Source organism: Scyliorhinus torazame, chromosome 4 (genome assembly GCF_047496885.1).
Source record: "Scyliorhinus torazame isolate Kashiwa2021f chromosome 4, sScyTor2.1, whole genome shotgun sequence".
NCBI classification, from domain to species: domain Eukaryota; kingdom Metazoa; phylum Chordata; class Chondrichthyes; order Carcharhiniformes; family Scyliorhinidae; genus Scyliorhinus; species Scyliorhinus torazame.
In genome coordinates this window covers 181,713,620-181,737,666 of record NC_092710.1, presented here as the reverse complement: position 1 = coordinate 181,737,666, position 24,047 = coordinate 181,713,620, and the positions used below count along the sequence as shown (strand labels likewise).

The following is a 24,047-nucleotide window of genomic DNA, read 5'->3' as shown; positions in this document are numbered from 1 at the left end:
ATCAACCCCCCCACCCCCTTTCAACCCTCAGGTGCGTCTCCTGCATAAAAAACACATCTGCCTCAAACCCTTTAAATGACCGAAAACACAAGACCTCTGAATCGGCCCATTCAGTCCTCTAACATTCCATGAGATCTATCTGGTCGGGGGCTCCAAACCCCCCCCTACACCCCGTTCAGCCATATCCAATTTCAGTGGCCTCCCCTTGGCTCCTGGTTCGCCTACCACCCGCGTCCCCTCAAAATGGCCACCACCATCCTCCTCCAACCACCTCCTCCAAAACACAATCTTCAACACCAGCAACTCCCCCCTCCTTGCCCCGAACGAAGACAACCCCAGGACCACTATCCCAACCCAAGCCAAAAACAAAGAAACCAGAAGAACAAAAAAAAAATAACCACCCCCATTGCCCCCACAGCTGTTTCCACCCCCCCCCCCCACACACACACACACACACCAGACCCCACAAAATGGTACAAAATTCTTCTACATAATTAACAATACAGAGTGGGTAATGCTAACAGAAACAAACATAACAACCGTACGCAAAACCATACCATCCCCACCCTCCTGAGTTGAATTCCTCCAGTTCATTTCACTGGTGAATCCACCCAAAATCAAAAGTATCCAAACATCCCCCCAGTCCATGGTCCCTTAAAAGGTTATTCACCTCATCTGGCAAATGAAAGTAATACTCGTTTCCCCCATGCGTGGCCCACAGGCGGGCAGGGAACATCATTCAAAGCCGCACCCTGTCCCTGAATAGGACCTTTACCTGAACCGGCCCTTTGCTTAGCCAGTTCTGCTCCCAAGTCCTGATAAATACGAAGCATATGGCCTTCCTTGGTGCAATCCCAGATCTCCTTTGCCCATCTCAGGACCCTTTCCTTGTCTAAGTACCGATGTAGCCTCATGATGATAGCCCGTGGTAGGTCCCCTGATCTCGGTTTCCTCCTCAATGACTGGTGTGACCGATCCACCTCAGGAGGGCCGCCGAAGACCCCATCACTCACCATCTTCTCAAACCTCATGGCCACATGTTCCATGGTTCTTGTTTCCTCAATACCTTCAGGCAACCCCATGGTACTCAGGTTCTGCATCCTTGAGCTGTTCTCTAGGTCGTCAACCTATTCCCTCAACTTTTTCTGACCATCCGCCATCATCAGCATTTCTGCCTCCAACGAGGCAATCCTATCCTTGTGATCAGTCACCGTCTCCGCCACCTTTTGGATCGACACATTATGTGCCTCCAGCCTCTGCATCACACTCTCCAGGGCAGCCCGAATCGGCTCTACCACCCTCACCAGATCCTCTGAGGCCGCCTGCCTCTGTTTTTTAAAATTCGACCAACTGCTCCGTCAACAATTGTGCGGCAACGGCACCATCTTTACCCCTGCTACTCCATAGGTGTCCTCCTGTTTTGAAAAGTGCCCCTTATTTGATGCACTCCTCTGCTGGTACCCCTATGACATTCCCCACAAAGGAGAATACCTTACTCTTTAATATTTCCACCTGCAACAGTCCCACAAAACCGACAGAAAGGGCCAAAATATCCGACCTCAGGCAGGAACCACCTTATTTGTGATCACGCACTTCATGGCCACCACCGGAAGTCAGAATTCTCATAAATAATCCTCTGTCTCCAATCCCACTTGCACCTCCTCCCACACTCTCTAAGGATTTTCAAGTCGCAGATGGTGTACTGCTTACTTTCTACTTCCCCCCACCATAACCCTATCCTTTTGTCCTTTGTGAAGGAACCGCAACAAAATACTAAAGATGTAAATACAGTCTTGGCAATTGGTGTTACACTTGCAGGCGTGACCTGATACTGGTTCTTTGACTATATTGGAGAATAGATTTGAAGTGAATCAGCATGTGGCATATAACAGGGTATCCTTGGCCTGCAGCCGAGGGCAAAGAGCAAGGATAGTGTAGGGCGCCTGCTTACCGGAGGGCAAGATTGCACATGCGTCCTGCTGCAGAGGACTCATATGTGTACTTTGATGGAGCAGTCTAGAGAACAACGCTGATAGGTATGCATAATAAAATGCTTAATGTATTGGGAAGCCAAAACTGTCTGTCAATGTCAATGAATATATAGGAGTCCAGCACCAGTTCGGCGCAAAGCATGGTGCCCATCCTTTTCAGCATACAAATGTTGATCAACTCTGTGAATTCAACCACGATGCAGCATCTGATGACCAATGAAAGAGAAAATGCTGGAAAATCTCAGCAGGTCTGGCAGCATTTGTAGGGAGAGAAAAGAGCTAACATTTTGAGTCCGATGACTCTTTGTCAAAGCTAACAGACAGAGAAAGTGGGAAAGATTTATACTGTGGAGTGAGAATGAAAGATGAGTCATAGCCACAGAAACCCAGGGAAACCGAGTTCTAATGGCCACAGAAACCAATAGGAAAGAGTGCTAATGGCAGTCCCCAGAGAGAACAAAAGATGTGACCGGCCAAACAGCAGAGAAACTAACATCAGAGGATGAACTGTAGATGTGGGGGGAGGGGAAGCAAAGAGGGGAAAGGTTAAGGAAAGGTGGATAAGATTCGGGGAGGGGGGGGAATTAAATAGATCTTAAGAATGAAAGAAATGGTAAAAGACAGTTAAAATGAAATGGGATGAAAACAAATGAGTCGAAGTGGTGTAGAGCTGATCATCTGAAGTTGTTAAATTTGATGTTCAGGCCGAAAGGCTGTAGCGTGCCTAACCGGAAGATGAGATGTTGTTCCTCCAGTTTGCGTTGAGCTTCACTGGAATATTGCAGCAAGCCAAGAACAGACATGTGGGTATGGGAGCAGGGTCTTTTGTTAAAATGGCAAGCAACAGGAAGATCAGGGTCCTGAATGCGCACAGACCGAAGATGCTCAGCAAAGCGATCAGCCAGTCTGCGTTTGGTCTGTCCGACACCTGATGGCCAATGTGACAGCTTCACTTGCAGCACAGGCATTCGTTCCAGACATCTGATTGCTACACTGGAAGCTTAGAATGAAGCCATACAAAGTCAGCTTGCTGCCGTGCAAGCACCGACTTCTGCCATCATGACTATAGATTATAGTGTGTAAAGGGACTTGTAGGGTCTCACAGCCGTCCAGCAATCTGTTCTCCATATGACCAGGATTGCTGAGATGCCGTCTTTGGAAATTGACAGTGGCTTCATGGGGTATAAACCTGCTTCCTCTCTCAGGGTGACCGCATTTGTTAGGAGCAGGCTAGAGGAGTCGTATGTTTGTAGGGGTAAACAGGATAGTAGAGGTCACAGTCACATCAGCCAATGATTTTATCAAGTGGTGGAGCAGGCTCAAGGGGCCAACTGCCCTTCTCCATTTCCTCATGCGTTTGTCCTCCCATAAGACCATAGATGTAGGAGCAGAAGTAGGCCATTCGGCCCATCGGGTTGGCTCTGTCATTCAATGAGTTTATGACTGATGTGATATGATCATCCTCAATTCCACTTTCTCATCTTCTCCACATAACCTTTGATTCCCTTTCTGATTAAATATCTGTCTATCTCAGCCTTGAACATACTTAATGACCCAGCCTCTACAGCTCTCTGTGGTAAAGAATTCTGCAGATTTACTACCCTCTGAGAGAAGAAATTCCTCATCTCTATCTGAAATGACTCCACTTGCACCCTTGCTGTTGCCTGTCAGTCATCCAACCCAGGTAGTTATGCCAAAGTGCTGTCGTCCATAGAGGGTTTTCTAGGCCCCGAGATGAATGAGGTGATCTTTAATAACCAGCTACAATCTTCCCCAATTGAAAATCAGCAGCTTTCCTCCAGGCATGCAGAAGCCACTGGCATAGGAGTACCAGAACAGGTAAAAACACATGGAAGACAGGCATTAAGGAATTGCTCAATGGTGATTTGCTGAAATTTGTGTGCAATATGGCATGCTTTGATTTACATTTAGTTTGGAATGTTCATTTTGTGTTGAGTTGCATATTTGCATTATTGCCAAATAGATGTTATGGTCTGTAACAGAGAGAAGGTACAGTGTGGAACTCAGTGAATGAGGAATTGGAGTTGCAATTAACAGTTTTTCACTCCGATGAGTTCCTTAAGGAAAACTCAGGCAAAAAATGGCTCTCTGATTTGCCTCCTTCCTTCCTCATTCTCTTCCTCCACTTCCTCAAACTGCTGCTTACTGTGCAGTTGGTGACAAGGGTTGTTCTTTCATGATAAAGAAATTGTGCTGGGTGCCACAGACCACTGCAAATCTTGACACACGCGCTATTAGGTACAGGGGGCTGGATTCTCCCCCCCCCCGTCACGCCACTTTTCAGCCTCGACCCGCCGGCGGGATTCTCCGTTACGCCGGCAGGTCAATGGGGTTTCCCATTGTGGGGCAGCCCCACGCCGTCGGGAAACCCTCAGGCCCGGGCAAAACGGAGAATCCCGCCCAGGGTTTGTCCAGAGCAGTTCTGGTAACAAAACCGTTGTTTTAGAGCTCCAGTTGTCTCATGGTTTGTGTGGCCGCATGGCCGTGATTATACGTGTGCTGCCCAAGTCACTTGGGTTGCACACCGGAGTCATCAACCATATCATCAGTCGATAACTTTTGTCCCCCAATAACCCCCTTTTAGTTTGCCATGATGGCTCAAATCCAGAAAGAAGACATCATGACTGCTGCCAAAATACTAAGCATCGACCTGAATGATTCACTGCCTATGTCCACACACACAATGGACATTGAGAGGACCCCATTTGGTTCCGCTTTGGTTGACATGTAGTGATTGCAAAATGATCTGCGTGTGGACATTGGCACCTTATATCATAGGGAAGCCAGCAGTCCTAGCAAAGTCATGTGCTTACCTCTACTGCTGTTCTGAAGAGAGATTGAAATACAGAGCCTCAATGACAGTGGACAGCAAAGTAGTGAGATGTTGCAAACATCTCCAGCTCCAGATTGGAGGGAGCTGAGTGGATAAAGGTTCATTACCATAGTCACATTCTTGGTCATAGGGAATTAGGTCAATGCCAGCTCTGAGGTTAGTTGTGGCGGCAGTGAACAATAAATTTCAATGGGGGCATCCTTACTGAAGTGCAGACACCTCACATATTATTCTTCACCGAGAGTTGCTCCCTGATCACTCTGGATGTTTATTACCTCTGGCTGAGAGACCTTCTCCATGTCCTCCCTGTTCTAGTATCTTGCCCTGCCTCGTGTGTCAGCATTTCATTCTCAAAATTATGCTGTATTCCAAGTGGAATGCCATGTTTGTTGTTTATGCAGTAACCTTGGTCTGAAGGGATGAACGCAGAGGCAGACAACCAGAGAATTGTGCACCACTCTCTAAATTGAGAGTTCAATGCTTCAGCCAACACCCTCTCTTAATCTTGCATGGCTGAACATGTGTTGAACATCACCAAGAGCCCCCACCAGGGCTATTTCAAAGGATCATCAACTTCTTTCAGTTTAGTTGCTGGTTGACTAACTCAGGTCACGGTCTGTCTGCTGTATGTACACTCAGTAGTACATTCACTGTTTGCACACCAAAACTTGTACCAATGTTTCATTCCACAAGTGTGCACACACCACAACGGGCACCATTCTGAAGCTCCAAGGGCACCCATAGCCCCAGAAGACAGGTGCTAACACGCCCAATTTCCCAGCCACCATGTTTTAGCACCTGCTTGTTATGCTATTGAGTTGTCGGAGCAGTTTCTATTTAAACCAAAAGAACTGGTAGTCGGTGTTCTACTTCCAGAAAATCTTTACATCTCAAAATAAAGTAGGGACCAGAAAATGGCCCATGTGGTAGTACAACACCTGAATTATTCAATTAAGTCAGCTACAACAAATTAAATTGATGGTTTGACTGTGACATTTAATGACAGCACAGTAACTGTGGCTTGAAATTGTGCTAAAATGATTATTTTTCTTTCAGCTATTGGAGTGGGGACCATTTGACCTGGTGATTGGTGGAAGCCCCTGCAATGACTTATCCATAGTGAATCCTGCCAGAAAAGGACTTTATGGTGAGCGAATTATAGAATTGCTGCTATTTCCAGTTGTCCATCTCATTCTTCACCCAGTTGTTTGAATTTCATTAATTCCACTCCTGGCACCACAAACTCTCCTTCAGCTTGCTGACTGGGATGATTAACTTTTCAATTCAGTGGTTGCCCAAAGGAACAGTTTTTTTTTTCTTTCCTCTTGTAGTTTGACACTTACACCTACTAAATGGAGAAGGGACTATGATCCTCTCAGTTGATTTTTGCCTGAGGTAAAAGAGCAATTGTTTAACCAAATGTGCCATTGCAAATCAGTTTTATTGTATCTGATATGTCCATTTGCAGACTGTTATTTTAAGGCTCTGTTGTGTTGGACACTTATCAGTACAACAAATATTTAATTTTATCAAAATCTACTTTTCCAAAAATTATCATTTGAAACTTTTCTCTTTGCCTTTTGCCTTCCTGTAAGGGAGAAAAAGATTGTTCATCTGCTCTGTTGGTTATATTATGATCATAAAGTATAGAGACAAAACCGATGACTCAGAGTAGCATTAATATCTTGCATATTTCAAATTTAAAAATATTGAAATAGCATCAGAAAGGTTTTCAGAGTTGAAAATTCAGCAAGTACAATGATAAACCAGATGCTTTCAATTCAGATAAGCTTAGTATTTATGCATTGCAGTTAGCAGCAGTGGTCTTAACTACTTGGGGGCTAAATTCAATAACCTGCAAAAAGGGGAATGGGGATTGCAAAGGGGTATTAAATTATGCGCTTTGCTTCCAATGCAGGCAACATGCCACCTTCTTGTTGCAGCATGTAGCCAGTGCTAACCACACTGTTGAGTGGCTGTACACCTCATTGTGGGGACCAAAATTGTGAGAGGCTAGCGCCAGGTAAAGGTAGGCTGCACTACTTAATTAGAGCCTGTAACTCTTAAAATGAACTGGAGCCTGACCATTTCGACTGGAGCAGGTGCTGGAATTTATTTTGCAACTGATTCTGACCTGGGAAGGATGGCAAAATGGCACAACATGGCAGACAGCCGACTCCAAAGTTTTGGATGCTGCACTGGGGGCCTTAGTCGAAGATGTGCATTTGAGGAGAGATGTGCTCTCTTAGAGGGGGGCAGGAGACCCACAGACCAGAATCTCAACAAATAGTGGAACCAGATAGCTGTGGCAATCAATACTGGGGGTCAAGAAACAAAGATTTGGATATAGTGCTGCAAAAAGGTTCAGTGATCTTAAGTGAGAAATCAAGGTTGTGAATGTACCTTGAAATACCAGATCATACCGACTACGTCTCAAATAATCTGACTCTCATCAGTCACCTAGCAACAGTTTCCATCAATTGTCACTCATGCCTAACATTTTTCTCACCCTCACACACGTAACACTAACAAAACCCTCACCCCCATATCCCACAGCTTGCCCACGCTGTCAGCTATTCAACTATAACCATTGCTTAATCCAAACAGATCACACAGCACTCACAGACACATTTCCCTTTCCCTTGCAGGACAAGGTAGAGCATGACTGGATGCAGTGTGCAATAGGTTTGAACTTGGAGTGGACAGAGAAAGTTGTGGGACTGGTGGTGAAATGGGAATGCCGACTGTTTTGACTGGTGTCACACTTTAAGAAGCTGTTTACGGCAGCCTGGCGAAATGAAGCTGTGTAGGTTCCCTTCTCTCTTCCTCCTTCCCTACCAGCCACCATATAGATAATGGCAAAGGCTATCTCCTCATGATGACGAGTTTGTGCAGCAGATAGTTGACCATTGCAGACCTTGACACCTGCTCTGCCGAGTACTGTAAACTCAGTGAACTCCTCTAGAGTGGCTGAGGCAGCAGAAGTGTTTTTTTCAGTACGCCAGTGGTCTTCTTTATCATATTTTGTGTGGCAGCACGGCTTTCATTGGATGCATGCTACCCAAGAATGCACTGTAATCATGAGCCATATTGTTAGTGGGTAGCCTTTATCACCCAATAGCAACCCTATGGTTGCTCTAACAGTAGACTGTCCCAGAATGAATATATCATGTTTGCTGCCAGGATACTAGGCATTGACCTGCATGATTTGCTGCAAATATTCACACACAGCTGGATATTGAGGAAGTGGAAGCCCTTTCAGTTTTGGTACATCTAGAGATGACATGCAATGCCTGCATTCACTGTCATCCTGTGCCATGGAAAGCCAGCAAACCTTGTAAAACCATGAGTGAGATTCTCCGTCCCGTGGGTGCGGTGCACCTCCGCTGGCAGTGGGATTTTCCATCCCGCCAGCCGGCAAATGGCAGTTCCCATTGTGGACAGCCCCACACTGTCAGGAAATCCCCAGGCGTGGGTGTGTTGCCGGTGTAACGGAGAATCCCGCCGATGGAGAAAACAGCCCAATATATCTGTCCATTTGTTTTTTTTGAATAGTGTCAGTGAACTCTCGTATACAGCAATGAAGGATGTTACAAATACCTCTAGCTCCAGGGAACCTAACACAGGGCAGCACGGTAGCATTGTGGATAGCACAATTGCTTCACAGCTCCAGGGTCCCAGGTTCGATTCCGGCTTGGGTCACTGTGCGGAGTCTGCACATCCTCCCCGTGTGTGCGTGGGTTTCCTCCGGGTGCTCCGGTTTCCTCCCACAGTCCAAAGATGTGCAGGTTAAGTGGATTGGCTATGATAAATTGCCCTTAGTGTCCAAAATTGCCCTTAGTGTTGGGTGGGGTTACTGGGTTATGGGGATAGGGTAGAGGTGTTGACCTTGTGTAGGGTGCTCTTTCCAAGAGCCGGTGCAGACTCGATGGGCTGAATGGCCTCCTTCTGCACTGTAAATTCGATGTAAATATCTATGTAAATAAAGGTTCATTGGCATACTCACAAGCACCATCAATGAAGTGCTTGCCCTGCTGTTGCAGTTGTAGCTGCTGCAGGTGAGAGATTTCAGTAGAGATCTTGGCTGGGATTCTCCCCACCCGACGGGGCAGGGGGTCCCGGCGGGATGGAATGACGGGAACCACTCCAGCATTGGGCCGCCCCCGCACCTTTAGGGGCCAAGCACTCACCGTGAGGGGCTAGGCCCCCGCCGGAGTGGTTTCCGCTCCACCGGCTGGCGTGGAAGACCTTTGGCGCCACGCCAGCCGGGGCCGAAAGGACTTGGCCGGGCGGCGGTAGTCCGCGCATGTGCGGGAGCGTCAGCAGCCTCTGACGTCACCCCGCGCATTGGCCATCACGGAAGCTGTGGCCGAGGCGGAGGGAAAAGAGTGCCCCCACGGCACAGGCCCGCCTGCGGATCAGTGGGCCCCAATCGCGGGCCAGGCCACCGTGGGGGCACCCCGCGGGGCCAGATCCCCCCGTGCCCCCCCCCCCCCCCCAGGACCTCGGAGCCCCCTAGTCCTGCCGGTAAGAGAGGTGGTTTGATTCTCGCCGGTGGGACAGGCATGACAGCAGCGGGACTTCGGCCCATCGCGGGCCGGAGAATTGCCCGGGGGGGGGGGGGGGGGGGGGGTGCCCGGCGCGGCGCTATTCCCACCCCCGCCGAATATCCGGTGCTGGAGAATTCGGCAACTGGCGGGGGCGGGATTCACGCCAGCTCCCGGCGATTCTCCAACCCGGCGGGGGGGTCGGAGAATCCCGCCCAACATCACTGAAGCACAGACGTCTCACACACCGTGGTTCAGATAGGAGAATTGCTTCCGAAGTAGTCTGTGGGACATCACCTCCTCCTGAGAGCTCTTCTTCCATCCTTCTCTTTTAATTCTTGCCCTCCTTTGCTTGCTCTCTGCCCATTTTACCGAGTCATGTTGTACGTCACAGGAAATGCCTCCTTCTGCACAAAGATCTGGGAACAATTGGTTTGTGCAGAAGTCATGAAGTCAGCAAACCGTCCTTCAGCATCTGCCACACACCCTGTAGAATTTAGTTACTGTAAGCATCTGAAAAAAACACTTGTACAATCGTGGCAACAGCCAATGAACATCAAGTAGCAACTAACCTGAAAGTTGTTGATCCCTTTAAAAAACATTGGGAGGCTCTCCTTCTTGACGCTGAATGTGTGCTCAGCTGTGCATGGTAAAGTGAGAGCATGAGCTGGAGCTTTCAGCTCCAAAATGACACTTCCAGCGTCAAATTGAATCCATGTCATGAGGTGCCTGCTCTGCACTCTTCCCATGGGTGGGTACTATGAGCGTGCTAACACCCTTATCAATATGGTATCCAGTATGACATGCACCACAAACCACAGATACCATTTTGGACCTCTAAGGCTACTTATAACACACAATAAACCGATGTTCCACATCTGAATTTTGTGCCTCCTGTTTCTACTTTCACTTTTTTTCTTGTGGCTGTGGAGAAATGATATTCTACATTGTCAGCCAAGTCAGTAAATATGGCCAACAGTTAGAATAAATTAGGATAGACATTAATATAGTCGTTGAGCCTCGATTTGTGCTTTGTTCAGTCTTTTATCCCGTGGCCAAAATTCTCCATGTGCTAATTGGGACACAGGTTGAACGAGCAGCGACAGTTGCAACTTTGGCTTCAATATTTATGGGGAGGGAGGGTGGGGTGCTTGTGTTTGGGATGATCGCGGACCAGACTCCATCGGAGGCCACCCCAGTGAAGGAGCCCCCCCCCCAGCGTTCCTGCAGAGTTCCCGCCGGCAGCGACCAGGGGTGGACGGCGCCAGCAGGAACCTGTCGTGTCGTAGCGGCCGCTCGGCCCATCCAGGCTGGAGAATCGCCGCTCGCCGGTTCTCTGAGCGCTCCGGTGCGAATCGCGCGCCGCTGGTTTCTGGGGGGTGGGAGAATCGCGTGCGGGGCGGCGTGGCGCGATTCGCGCGGCGCCGCGGCGATTCTCCCACCCGGCGTGGGGGGGGGGAGAATAGCGCCCAACGGGATTGGAGAGTCAGGTCAGTTGACCATGGCAGGAAGATTGATTGATAATGAGAGGGCACTCTCTCCTGCTGCTCCTGGCACATAAGCAGTGTTCTAAAAAGGCTGCTTGACCCCTGCTGCTCCTGCCTGCTTTTAGCTGACAGTTTTCTGGGCTCTAAGAAGTCCAGAGGCCCAAACTGTATTTAATTAGTTGCAAAACTCTTACAAACAGAGCCAATTTTGCGATAATATCTCATAAGGAAGCAGTTGTGAACTGAGGTTATTTACATATCTACAATTACATGCTCAGCACAGCATTTCACTCCCAGTGCACACCCTGCTGGGAGGATTGATCTGATAAGGCCCTGAGTTGGGCCTGCTTTTATTCCCTGCCTTAATGAGCCCCAGGTGGTTGGCCTCCGCCTCTACCTGGGGAGCTCGTATTCCATGAGTCTCTCAATGATTGTTTCCCCATGGTCCTCAAGGGGGTTAAACTTGCCATAAACAGGTCCAGGACGACCGAGGGGGATATCTGACCCGACTGTCGGCCCCTCTTCCACGGCTTTATTCAAGGCCGGATGTCCCTGGAGAGAGAGCATGCGGTGTCCATGGACACACCCGAGGCCTTCCATGCTCGGTGGGCACCGCAGGGTTTGGACTGCTTGATCGAACCCAATTTTCACATTTTGGTTTGATGTTTTTAAGTTTGTCCTTTTTGGGCTGTGCTCCGTTTGTTCTTTGCAGGCGCGGCCCCCTTTAATTTATCTCTTAAGTAGTTTCAGTTCTTCTAATTGGTTGGTGGACCCTATAAAACACCCTCATGGGGATTATAACATGAACATATAATCACAGAACCACACCTCCAGATTAGGTTACACCCCAAGCCCCATCACTGTGAAAACTGAAGTAGGTGCATTTGTGATGAGTTGGAATTTTGCACTTTTTCTGATTTAGCTCCCCACACCCACCCAAATACAAGCCTCTCCTGCTGGTCATGGGGTTTTAATTTGCCCCATTTATATGTACAGTAGCTTTTGGTGATAGTGGGGTGCAGCCGATGCAAGTGTGAGAAACAAATTCACATTATGCACTCCAATGAGCCTAACATATTCAATACGGAAATTAAGTCAACTTGCTGAAAATGCCTAATGTAATAACAGAATTATCTTGTTATTTATACCCCTGTCTATCACCAATATAGTAGTTACCAATTCTACTGCGAAATTATGTCCACTTGGAACAAGTAGCAGTTAAGTTAAGGGCTGCAGGATTTCAGACGGCGGTGCCATCTTCGGTCCAAAGTAACAGCTGCACAAGCTTTAGGCGCTGGCCTTGCCAGACAATATTTTGGTTATGGCATTAGTGGATGCAGGGAGCATGCATCAGAAGCATGCAGAGTAGGTAGAACATAAGCAAAGTCAGCATATATCACTCACTTCGATGGTGCCATTTCTGACCTGAACAGTCCAACCAACCTTAACTTTGCAATTCAGCAGTAGGATGGAATCCCCGCTAGTGCTATTTATGGGAGTGATCAAGCAGGGTGAGGACCCCATTGTCAGTGGCAGTGAAGGTGACTGTGACAATTAATGTCTTATGTGTCTGACTCCTTCCAGAGCAAATGATATTTGCTGCATATTGCAGTTTGACATTCACTGTTACATAAGGGAGGTCCCAGAGGCTCTCTCTTCGAAGAGAGAAGTACATACATTTTTTTCTCTTGGCGGAAGCAAGCAAAAAGATGGAGGATACAGCTTTGTCAGGATTACAGACTTCCCCGTGGTGCAGGTTGCCACCCATTGACACGTGTTGCTTTGTGGGTGATGTATGTCAACTCCAAGATGTAAAGCAACTGGAAGGGATTCCATTACTTCGGTGTCCAGCCGATGTACAGTCATGCTCAGTAAATCATGCAGATTAATCCGCAGTTCATTGTGCCATCTGCACAATGAGCCAGCATAATAAACCAGAGGGAGGGGCTACTGGGCAACCAGGGTTGTCCACTAACCACATGCAATGTGCAACCAACACATACGGACAGCATGTCAATATCAGAAGCGACATGCCACACCAAATGTCAGTGAGACCATTGGGGTGCTTAAACAACACTTCTGTTCGCTGGTCTGGAGGAACTCTTCATTCTCAGCAGAGTAAATGTCACAACTTGTTGTGATCTGTTATATCCTACACCATCATATGAGGATACAACACTTGTCATTATGTCTCTCCTGCCCTACCAAGAAGTAGCAGGAGCAAGAGGGCAAGGAGGATGGGAGGAGGCAACCATTATGTTGTCTTTCCAGCTGGGCAGTCCGTAATCAGTTCCTCTGACTGTGGTACAAGTGAATGCAAGTATCGGGCGCGATTTAAACACCACGTTGCACCCTGCTCCGATCTTGGTGCACCAGTTAAATAGCATGACGGGCTAAAATCAAGGTTGTCGTGGCGTAAATAAGGTTGCAATCTTTTTTTAAATATTTTTATTCAAACCAGCGCATACATAAACAGAAACACATAGTAATCAAAAACATAACAATCCCCATAATTTGACATTTTCTCCCCTCTTTTTCACCCCTTAAACCAGCACCACCTCTCCCTCCACCCCCCATGTATCAAACAGGTACATGAACAGCCTCCATCTCGCCCATTTAATCTTCTCCATCTTAAGGAACTCTCCAATATCCCCCAAACATGCGACACCTTGGTGGCTCCACCGACCTCAACTCCAGTAGAATTCACCACTGGGCGATCAACCTGGCAAAAGCCCCTACGTCAGCCCCTTCCCCTCCAACAACTTCAGCAATCCTGACACCCCAAAGATAGCCACTAGAGAGCCCAGCGACATCTCCACCCCCCACCCCCACAATTTTAGATAGAGTTTCAAATGTCGGGTTCCAGAGCCCCCACCAATCGTGGACATGACCAAAACACATGGACAGCCCCACTCCACATCTCTCACTCTTACCCTCAATCTCTGCAAAGAACCGACTCATCCGCACCTGCGTCATGTGAACCCTATGCACCACCTTGAATTTCACCAAGCTCATCATGGCACAGGACGATGTAGCATTCACCCGGTGCATAATCTCACTCCACATACCCCCATCCCAACTCCATGCCCAGCTCTACCTCCCACTTCCACTCTATCTCCTTGATTGGCGCTTTCCCTGTGCCACCAGCCATCCATGAATATCCGCGATGTTCCCATCCCCCGACTCATCTGGCAACAACAACCTGTAACCATGGGCTGGTTTAGCACACTGGGCTAAGTCGCTGGCTTTTAAAGCAGACCAAGGCAGGCCAGCAGCACGGTTCGATTCCCGTACCAGCCTCCCCGAACAGGCGCCGAAATGTGGCGACTAGGGGCGTTTCACAGTAACTTCATTGAAGCCTACTCGTGACAATAAGCGATTTTAATTTCATTTTCATTTCAAACAGTGTGTTACGGCAACCGACGCAACGAGGGCACAAAATCCCACAACTGTATGTAGCCCCCCCACCGGCTAGGAGCTCCTGATGTGGCCGGGGTTGAGTGTGCAGAGCGAGGTTCTCCAGAACAACTGGTGAATGGCGCTCTGAAGAAGCTAGGTCACGTGAGCATGGGTAGGCTTGGGGGATTTGAGGGTCCCGGGGTGGAAGCTGCAACCGATTGTCGGTCTCGCTCCTTCTCGAATTTCTTACAGATACAACAATATGGCTGGTGTTGTCGATCCTGCAGAGGCTGCCCTTGCGGTTCTGGTGGCAGCCCAGAGGCCGGAGAAGGCAGCAGTATCGATGTAGGCTAGAGGCAGCACCCCATGTGCGGGGGGCCGCCGCACACCCTGAAGACACGGCCGTCCATCACAAGCTACAACCCACAAGTACATCCATGAGGTCACAGATCCCTGTATACCCGGGCATCCGACAATATCAACTTTGCGCTGGACCAGAACTACAAAGATGCCCAGGTTGCAGGATTCTCCGCCATCGCCAGGATTCCCCAGGTCCAGGGGGCGATAGATGGCACGCCTGTCGCCTTGCAGCACCTGGGCATCAGGAGGTGCCCCTCATTAACAGAAAGTGGTTCCACTCCCTGAATGTCCAGATTGTGTGCAACCAGCACCTCTGTATCATGCACGTGTGTGCACGTTCCCTTTGAAATCCTCAGTGCCTTCAAGAACTACCTCAGGTTGACAGGTTGGCTCAGGTCCTGGCTGATGATGCCACTGCAGCGGCCGGAGATCGAGGTGGACACCTGTTACAATGAGGCCCATGTTGCCACCCTTGTTACCACCTTTGCACAGGTTGGCACACTGATGGTCAACAGCAGGTGCATTGGTGGAGTGGTAGGTTTGGGGCACCAAATTCTGTCATATTTAGAGAGGATAACAGCTTTGTGCACCACGGTGCCACTGCCACACCCTGTGGCAGCTCCTTAATAATCTTGGCAACGTGTTGCGAGACAGTTTGCTGGACTGCTGTACCATACTTAAAGCCCCCTTGCACACTGGTATCTGCAGCTATGATGGCAGCATCCTGAACTTGCCTAACTTCACTCTGAGCTTCAACTGCAGTAACCAGGTTTAGGGTGGTTTATGTTTGTTATGCAAAGTAAGCTGAGACACCGACCATCAGAAGATGCATCATGTTTGGGTCCACAAATGTGATCATGGATTTAAACACCACTTTCATGTGGATGGGCTCCAATCCCTGCACAAAGCCCTCTGCCTATTTGAAGCCAGACTCCTCCATGCTCCATGATGGTGACAGGAAGCTTTCTGGCAGGATTTCCAATGCACCAAGCATTTCATTGTGCGCACCCATCAGCATGCTTCTGCAAGTTGTTCTATTGATATTCTCATTTGAGTCCTGTGCAGCAGAACACATGTGAAAGCTTGGCACCACACAAACCTTATCCATTGCCCTGTCTCTCCATGTGCAGGTCCCAGCTTTAAGCTTTCTGTAAAGTGAATGCAGTGTCAGTTTCAGAGATGATGGCTGAGAGTAGTTTTGTCTCTTCCTTTTTACTGACTCCTGCACTTCCACCTCCTTCTCTTCCATCATCTCTTGGCCAGGTTGTCGTTCTTGAGTATCTGAAAGGAGCAATTCACAAGGATAGGATTGTGGTACAGGGACTGGGTTTGCAGGGAGCGGGGAGGTTGGGGAGGGAGGAACAAGTGTCACATACTTTCACTATCAGCAGTTTGTAAACCACAAAAGATTGTGGGATGAGGAGGAATGAGCTGTGAGAAGGGGGATTACTTATGAGAATACCATTATCATCTTTACTGTTGACTAGGTCCTCAGTCACTGCTACTCCAATGAAGGTGAGCAGTCTTTCCCATTGCTGTAAGGACATGCAGGTTTGCTCAACCCCTGTGGGTTAGCTCCTGCAGCCTCTGGAGGAAGCGGAGAGGAAGTGTGTCTACAAACGGGGTGCAATCTGTTTGATGAAGTGGCTGTCACGGTTGGTCAGCTGTAAGTGCGTTCAAGCTGTGATTTGTTGATGAGTGTCTTGCAGTAATTAAGTGTCTGAGAGTGTGGTAAAACATATGAATGTTAAGTTTGAGTTGTGAATGATAGAAATTGTCGAAAGAAGCGTAATGGGGATGTGGTGATGCATTGAGCAGCAGTATGTGAAGCTAATTGTGCAGTGTAATAGAAGATACATTCACCAACTTTGACAACAGGTGTTAGGTCAGTGAACATTTAACATCACTGCATTAAGGTCCTTGAGGTTGGACTCATGGTCTTGACCACCCCAGATACCTGCTCCCACTGCCTTCTCAGAGTTTGTCCAGAGATCCTTCTGAGCTCCTTCAGATATATGACACCTCTTGTACTCTGATGGCACTAGGCCACTAGTATAACGTGAAAAATCTTGGAGTCAGCTCACTGTTGTTCCACTGTACAGTGCTCTTCTAGCTCACAGTCCCTTTTGCAACTAAGCACCATAGGATAGCTTTTATGTGGCACTGGCCTCTCACAATTTTGTGCTCCCTCCCCCACTCAGGGGTGCAGGCATTCAGAAATGCAGTTAGTGCTAGCTGCAGGCAGAAATCATTTACAAAAAAAGAAGGGAGTACAAAGTTTGTGCCCTGGAGGTAATGGAGGTGGGTTAATCGCACATTTACCGTGCCTGTTTTCATGCCGTATCGAATTTTGTGGCAAGGCGTCCAAAAGGACAGCTTTTACTGTGTTACATCCTGTTACTTTACAGAGGGCACAGGCCGCCTGTTTTTTGAATTCTACCGTCTTCTCCATGAAACGAGGCCTAAAGAAGGAGACAATCGACCATTCTTCTGGCTGTTTGAAAATGTGGTGGCAATGGGAGTCAGTGACAAGAGGGACATCTCCCGCTTTCTAGAGGTAAGTTTCTTCAAAGCAAGAGGTCTAAACAGAAACAGCTAGTTCCCTGAACACTGCTCCCATAGTCCTGAAAAAAGACATAACAAATCATGCAACCTCAATTTCTGTCCAACAAGTCAATTGCTACGTTTATCATTTTCATTCAAATGGAGCTGAATTATATTGCAAACCATTTATAATAAATGCACAATGATCTGACTGAAGATCTAGTCCCTCTTGCTTATTTTATATTTCCCAACTACTGTCTATAATGCTGCTTAGCAGAGTTAAGGAAGTGTCCCAGCTACTCGCCTTCTTAGCAATTGTATTGTGAATGCTACAGAAAGACATTGAAGAGACAAATCAGAGATGGAAAGTCTGGATGCAGTTTATATTCTGTGCTTCTGTGCAGTTGGGAGGAATGATATTATATATTTCTAAGAAACCTCAAACCTCGTTCCGTTGCTAGTATTCTATTTCAGTCAGAATGGATTGTACATTATAACTATGATCTCTTGCGGTAAAAATGATGGCTTAAGATGTGTGAGAAAATAAATCAGTATCCTTTTCTTCATGAAGTTAAAAATGTCTGCAGGAAAATAAGAAACTAAAGACAAATGATTGCCTCTGTGGGCATAGAAAAAAATACCTATGAGATTCTAAATAGATGGATTCATGACTCTTAGAAAGTTTCTTTATGTATCATTAGATAGGGAATAGAATGATAACCAAACAGTGGAAACCGCATGTGATAGAGTTAAGCTATTCCACAAACAACAGATCAGATCTAATCTCTACAGTCCTGCCACAATCAGTCATGAATGATGGTAGACAATTAAACAACTAACAGGAGGAGGAAGCTTCACAAATATCCCCATCCTCAAAGATGGGAAGCCCAGCACATCAATGCAAAAGAGAACGCTGAAGCATTTGCAGCGATCTTTAGCCAGAAATGCCAAGTGGATTATCCATTGGCCTCCTCGTGAGGTTCCCAGGATCACAGATGCCAGTCTTCAGCCAGTTCGATTCACTCCATGTGATATCATGAAACATCTGAAGGCACTGGATACTGGAAAGGCGATGTGCCCTGTCAACATTTTGTCAATAGTACTGAAGACTTGGGCTTCAGAACTAACCTGGTTTAGCTCAGTGGGCTAGACAGCTGGTTTGTGATGCAGAACAAGGCCAGCAGCATGGGTTCAATTCCCGTACCAGCTTACCCGAACAGGCGCCAGAATGTGGTGACTAGGGGCTGATGCACTATCAATTACTACAAAGTCGAGAGTAGTGAATAATCGAGGCTTTATTGAGCAAAGATGTGTGGCCTCCTGTAGCTGCTACCAGAATAGGAGCAGCACCGACGAGTGCACACATTTATACGCCACCTACTGGGCGGAGCCAGCAGCAGGGATTTACCCATGTACCTCTAGTACAGGAGTCTTACCATACTACATCTAACTTCATACTTGTGACAATAAAAGGTTATTATTATTATTAATCATGCCCCTAGCCAAGCTATTCCAGTACATCTACCCTGGAAAATTGTCCAGGTATATGCTGTCAACAACAAGCAGGACAAATCCAACCCAGCCAATTACTGCCCCATCAGTTCACTCTCAATCATCATTAAAGAGATGGAAGGACTTCCGGGTGCGGCTATGCAGAGCTAGGTCGCATATTCGGCAGCTCCCGCTTGGAACGGACTTTTGGGCTCTTTTACAGGGCCCCCACGGCATTTGTTTGACATTTCCCAGTGTGGGACGAAGGCTGCAGCATTCCCCTGACAGTGTCCCCCAGGAGTGTTGTGTCTTTTGGCTACCAGACCCGGCAGAAACAGTGAAAGATTTGGCTTGAGCTGCAGCAGTAGACGAGGGCCTCTTCCAGCATGCAGGCGGGGGGGAGGGCAAGCTTAAAGCTGCAATCTGGCTTGACTCTATCAAAGGTGAATTCTAGCAGCAGAGGGAACAACTGTGAAAAGATCTACCAGGGCCATTGAAGAAGCAGGGGCGAGGCTTCTGGTGGCGGCCATGGAGGAGTAGGTCGCGCATTTGGCAGCTCCCGTCTGGAGCCGACTCTCAGACCTTTTTCAGGAGTTTCCATAGACTTTTTGGGGCAGACTGGTGAAGCAAACACTGCCAACTTCTATGAAACGGACCAGAAGTGTAACGGCCAAAGGAGCGGCACTGGAGCAACGGGAGAAGCGAGGGAAAGAAAACAAAATGGCGGCAGCCAGGGACAAAGGGGAGCTGCAGGAGTTCATCAAGCGCTGCTTCGAGGAGCAGCGCGAGGAGATGTGCAAAGAGATGTTGGCGCCTATGCTTTCGGCAATTGAAGGACTTGGGATCACGCAGAAGGCCCACGAAGCTAAGATCCAGGACATACAGAAAAGAGTCAGTCAGAACGAGGACGAGCTTGTGGGCCTGGCGGTGAGAGTGGAGCAGAACGAGGCGCTACACAAGAGGTGGGCGGGAAGACTCGAAGACCTGAAGAACAGGTCGAGGAGAAAGAATCTGCGAATCCTGGGTCTCCCTGAGGGAGTGGAGGGGGCTGATGCCGGGGCATACGCGAGCACGATGCTCGAGGCAATGATGGGCACGAAGGCCCCTTCAAGGCCACTGGAGTTGGACGGGGCACATCGGGTGCTGGCGAAGAAGCCCCAGGCAAATGAGCCGCCAAGGGCGATGGTGGTGAGGTTCCACCGGTTCACGGACAGAGAGTGGGTCCTGAGATGGGCCAAGAAGGAGCGGAGCAGTAAGTGGGACAATGCAGAGATCCGAATATACCTGGACTGGAGCACGGAGGTTGCAAAGCGGAGAACGGGTTTCAACCGGGCCAAAGCGGCGTTGTACCGGAAAGAAGTGAAATTCGGAATGCTGCAGCCAGCGCGATTGTGGGCCATACAAGGGCCAACACTATTACTTCGAAACGCCTGAAGAGGCGTGGACCTTTGTACAAGCCGAAAAGTTGGACTCTAACTGATGGTTTGTGAGGGTGGGGGGATGTTTTGGGGTTTGATGTGTGATGGTTGTTGTATATAGGGGGTCAATCACGTGCAGGAAATGTTACATGGGCTGGGGAGAGAGACAAGGCCGCGACAGGAGGGGGCGGAGCCGGCTTTGGAAAGCGCGGGGGTTTTTCCCGCGCGTGGGAAGTAAGGCGGGAAGGGGAACGAAGGAATGCATATGGATTGGGAGACTCCCATGCGGGGAGGTCAATGGGACGGCGGGGGAAGCCGCATTCAGCAGGCGTCAGCTGACTTACGGGAGTGACATTGGGAGCAAAAAAGCTAGACAGGGGTCTAGCGGGGGGGAGGGGAGGGGGGAAGGGGGGGAAAAAGGTTGCTGCTGCACTGGCCGAAAGGGAATGGGACACAGAAGAGGCGGTCGGGACGGGGGTCCCCCCCTCTGGGGGACTAGAGGGTGAGGGAGGCGTGGACACGGGACTGGCCCAGAAAAGGAGATGGCTAGTCGGCGGGGCTTGGGGGGGGGGGGGTGAGAGCCCCTCCAATCCCTCTGATAACGTGGAACGTGAGGGGGCTGAATGGGCCGGTGAAGCGGGCTCGAGTGTTCGCGCACTTAAAGGGACTGAAGGCGGACGTGGCCATGCTCCAAGAGACACATCTGAAGGTGGCGGACCAGGTCAGGTTAAGAAAGGGATGGGTAGGACAGGTATTCCACTCGGGACTGGACGCGAAGAATAGAGGGGTGGCAATATTGGTGGGAAAGCGGGTGACATTTGAGGCCAAGACTATTGTAGCGGACAATGGAGGGCGATATGTAATGGTGAGCGGTAGGCTGCAAGGGACGTGGGTGGTGTTGGTAAACGTATACGCCCCGAACTGGGATGATGCAGGATTCATGAAGCGCATGTTGGGGCGCATTCCGGACCTGGAGATAGGAGGCCTGATAATGGGAGGAGACTTCAATACAGTGTTGGATCCAGCACTGGACCGCTCCAAATCAAGGACTGGAAAGAGGCCGGCGGCGGCCAAGGTACTTAGGGGGTTTATGGATCAGATGGGGGGGAGTGGACCCATGGCGGTTTGCAAGGCCGCAGGCCAGGGAATTTTCTTTCTTCTCCCATGTACACACAGCCTACTCCCGGATAGATTTCTTTGTTCTGGGCAGGGCGCTCATCCCGAGGGTGGAGGGGACGGAGTATTCGGCCATAGCCGTTTCGGATCACGCCCTGCACTGGGTGGAACTGGAGCTGGGAGAGGAGAGGGACCAATGCCCGTTGTGGCAGCTGGATGTGGGACTGCTGGCGGACGAGGTGGTGTGTGGGATGGTGAGGGGGTGTATCGAAAGGTACTTGGAGGCCAACGACAACGGGGAGGTGCGGGTGGGGGTGGTATGGGAGGCGGTGATCAGGGGAGAGCTAATTTCCATTAGGGCTCATAGGGAGAAGACAGAGGGTATGGAAAGGGAGAGGTTAGTGGGGGAGATTTTGAGAGTGGACAGGAGATACGCAGAGGCCCCGGAGGAAAGATTACTTGGGGAAAGACGACGGCTCCAGACGGAGTTTGACCTGTTGACCACAGGGAAGGCGGAGGCACAGTGGAGGAAAGCGCAGGGGGCGACCTACGAGTATGGGGAAAAGGCTAGTCGGATGCTGGCACACCAGCTCCGTAAGAGGATGGCAGCGAGGGAAATAGGGGGAGTCAAAGATGGAAGGGGAGCCACGGTTCGGAGTGCAACGAAAATAAACGAGGTATTGAAGGCCTTTTATGAAGAGCTGTACAGATCCCAGCCCCCAGCGGGGGAAGAGGGGATGAGACGATTCCTAGATCAGCTGAGATTCCCGAGGGTGGAGGAGCAAGAGGTGGCTGGTTTGGGGGCACCAATTGGGTTGGAGGAGCTGAGCAAGGGTTTGGGGAGCTTGCAGGCGGGGAAGGCCCCGGGACCGGATGGATTCCTGGTGGAGTTCTACAGGAAGTACGCAGACCTGTTGGCCCCGCTACTGGTGAGGACCTTTAATGAGGCAAGAGAGGAGGGTACCCTGCCCCCGACAATGTAGGAAGCGACAATTTCTTTGATCCTAAAGCGGGACAAGGACCCACTGCAATGTGGACCGTACAGGCCGATCTCGCTCCTCAATGTGGATGCAAAGTTGCTGGCAAAAGTGCTGGCCACGAGGATCGATGACTGTGTCCCGGGGGTAATCCACGAGGAGCAGACGGGATTTGTAAAGGGCAGGCAACTAAACACCAATGTGCGGTGGCTCTTAAACGTGATAATGATGCCATCGGAGGAGGGAGAGGCGGAGATAGTGGCAGCTGTGAACGCGGAGAAGGCCTTTGACCGAGTAGAGTGGGAGTACCTCTGGGAGGTGCTGCGTAGGTTTGGGTTCGGGGTAGGGTTTATCAATTGGGTTAAGCTCCTTTACAGAGCCCCGATGGCGAGTGTAGTGACGAACCGGCGGAGGTCGGAGTACTTTCGACTGTACCGAGGGACGAGGCAGGTGTGCCCCCTGTCCCCCCTGTTGTTCGCATTGGCGATTGAACCATTGGCCATGTCATTGAGGGAGTCTAATAAATGGAGGGGGGTGGTCCGAGGGGGAGAAGAGCATCGGGTGTCGCTATATGCGGATGACCTGTTGCTGTACGTGGTGGATCCAATGTAGGGGATGGTGGAGGTCATGCAGACTCTAAGGGAGTTTGGGGAGTTTTCGGGCTATAAGCTCAATGTAGGGAAGAGTGAGCTCTTTGTATTACAGGCGGGGGACCAAGAAAGAGGGATAGGGGACCTACCGCTGAGGAGGGCGGAGGGGAGCTTTCGGTATCTGGGGATCCAGATAGCCAGGAGTTGGGGGACCCTGCATAAACTGAATCTGACGAGGTTGGTGGAGCAAATGGAGGAGGATTTCAAAAGATGGGACATGTTACCGCTCTCGCTGGCGGGTAGAGTGCAGTCGGTCAAAATGGTGGTCCTTCCGAGGTTTCTGTTTGTGTTTCAGTGCCTTCCCATCGTGATCACTAAGGCCTTTTTTAAGAGAGTAGGCAGGAGTATTATGGGGTTTGTGTGGGCGAATAAGACCCCGAGAGTAAGGAGAGGGTTCCTGGAACGCAATAGGGACCGAGGAGGGTTTGCGCTGCCAAACCTGGGGAGCTACTACTGGGCAGCAAATGTGGCGATGATCCGCAAGTGGGTTATGGAGGGAGAGGGGGCAGCATGGAAGAGGATGGAGATGGCGTCCTGTAAAGGAACGAGCCCTAGGGCGTTGGTGACGGCACCGCTGCTGCTCTCGCCAACAAAGTATACCACGAGCCCGGTGGTGGCAGCAACGCTAAGGATCTGGGGCCAGTGGAGACGGCACCGGGGTGCAGTGGGAGCATCGGTGTGGTCCCCGATCAGGGGTAACCACCGGTTTGTCCCGGGGAAGATGGACGGGGGGTTCCAGAGCTGGCATCGGGCGGGGATTGGAAGAATGGGGGACCTGTTCATCGACGGGATGTTTGCGAGCCTAGGGGCACTGGAGGAGAAGTTCGAGTTACCCCCGGGAAATGCCTTTAGATATATGCAGGTGAGGGCTTTTGTGAGGCGACAGGTGAGGTCATTCCCATTGCTCCCGGCACAAGAAGTTCAAGATAGGGTGATCTCGGGTGTATGGGTCGGGGAGGGCAAGGTGTCGGAAATACACCAGGAGTTGAAAGAAGAGGGGGAAGCGCTGGTAGAAGAGTTGAAGGGTAAATGGGAGGAGGAGCTGGGGAGGCGATCGAGGAAGGTCTGTGGGCTGATGCCCTAGGTAGGGTTAATTCCTCCTCCTCGTGTGCCAGGCTCAGCCTGATACAATTTAAGGTGGTCCACAGAGCGCACTTGACGGGGGCGAGGTTGAGTAGGTTCTTTGGGGTAGAGGACAGGTGTGGAAGGTGCT

The 24,047-nt window shown here is 49.7% G+C and overlaps 1 protein-coding gene across 13 annotated transcripts in view; it reads left to right on the top strand.

The window, feature by feature from the left end:
• The window catches only part of dnmt3ab (DNA (cytosine-5-)-methyltransferase 3 alpha b), an 846,991-nt gene that overhangs the window by 731,586 nt on the left and 91,358 nt on the right, over nt 1-24,047 (top strand). For all 13 annotated transcript variants that reach the window (XM_072498950.1, XM_072498942.1, XM_072498948.1 and 10 more), the window contains 2 exons: nt 5,902-5,992; nt 17,047-17,195. In XM_072498950.1, coding sequence (XP_072355051.1) covers nt 5,902-5,992; nt 17,047-17,195 — 240 coding nt within the window. The remainder of the gene's footprint in view (nt 1-5,901; nt 5,993-17,046; nt 17,196-24,047) is intronic.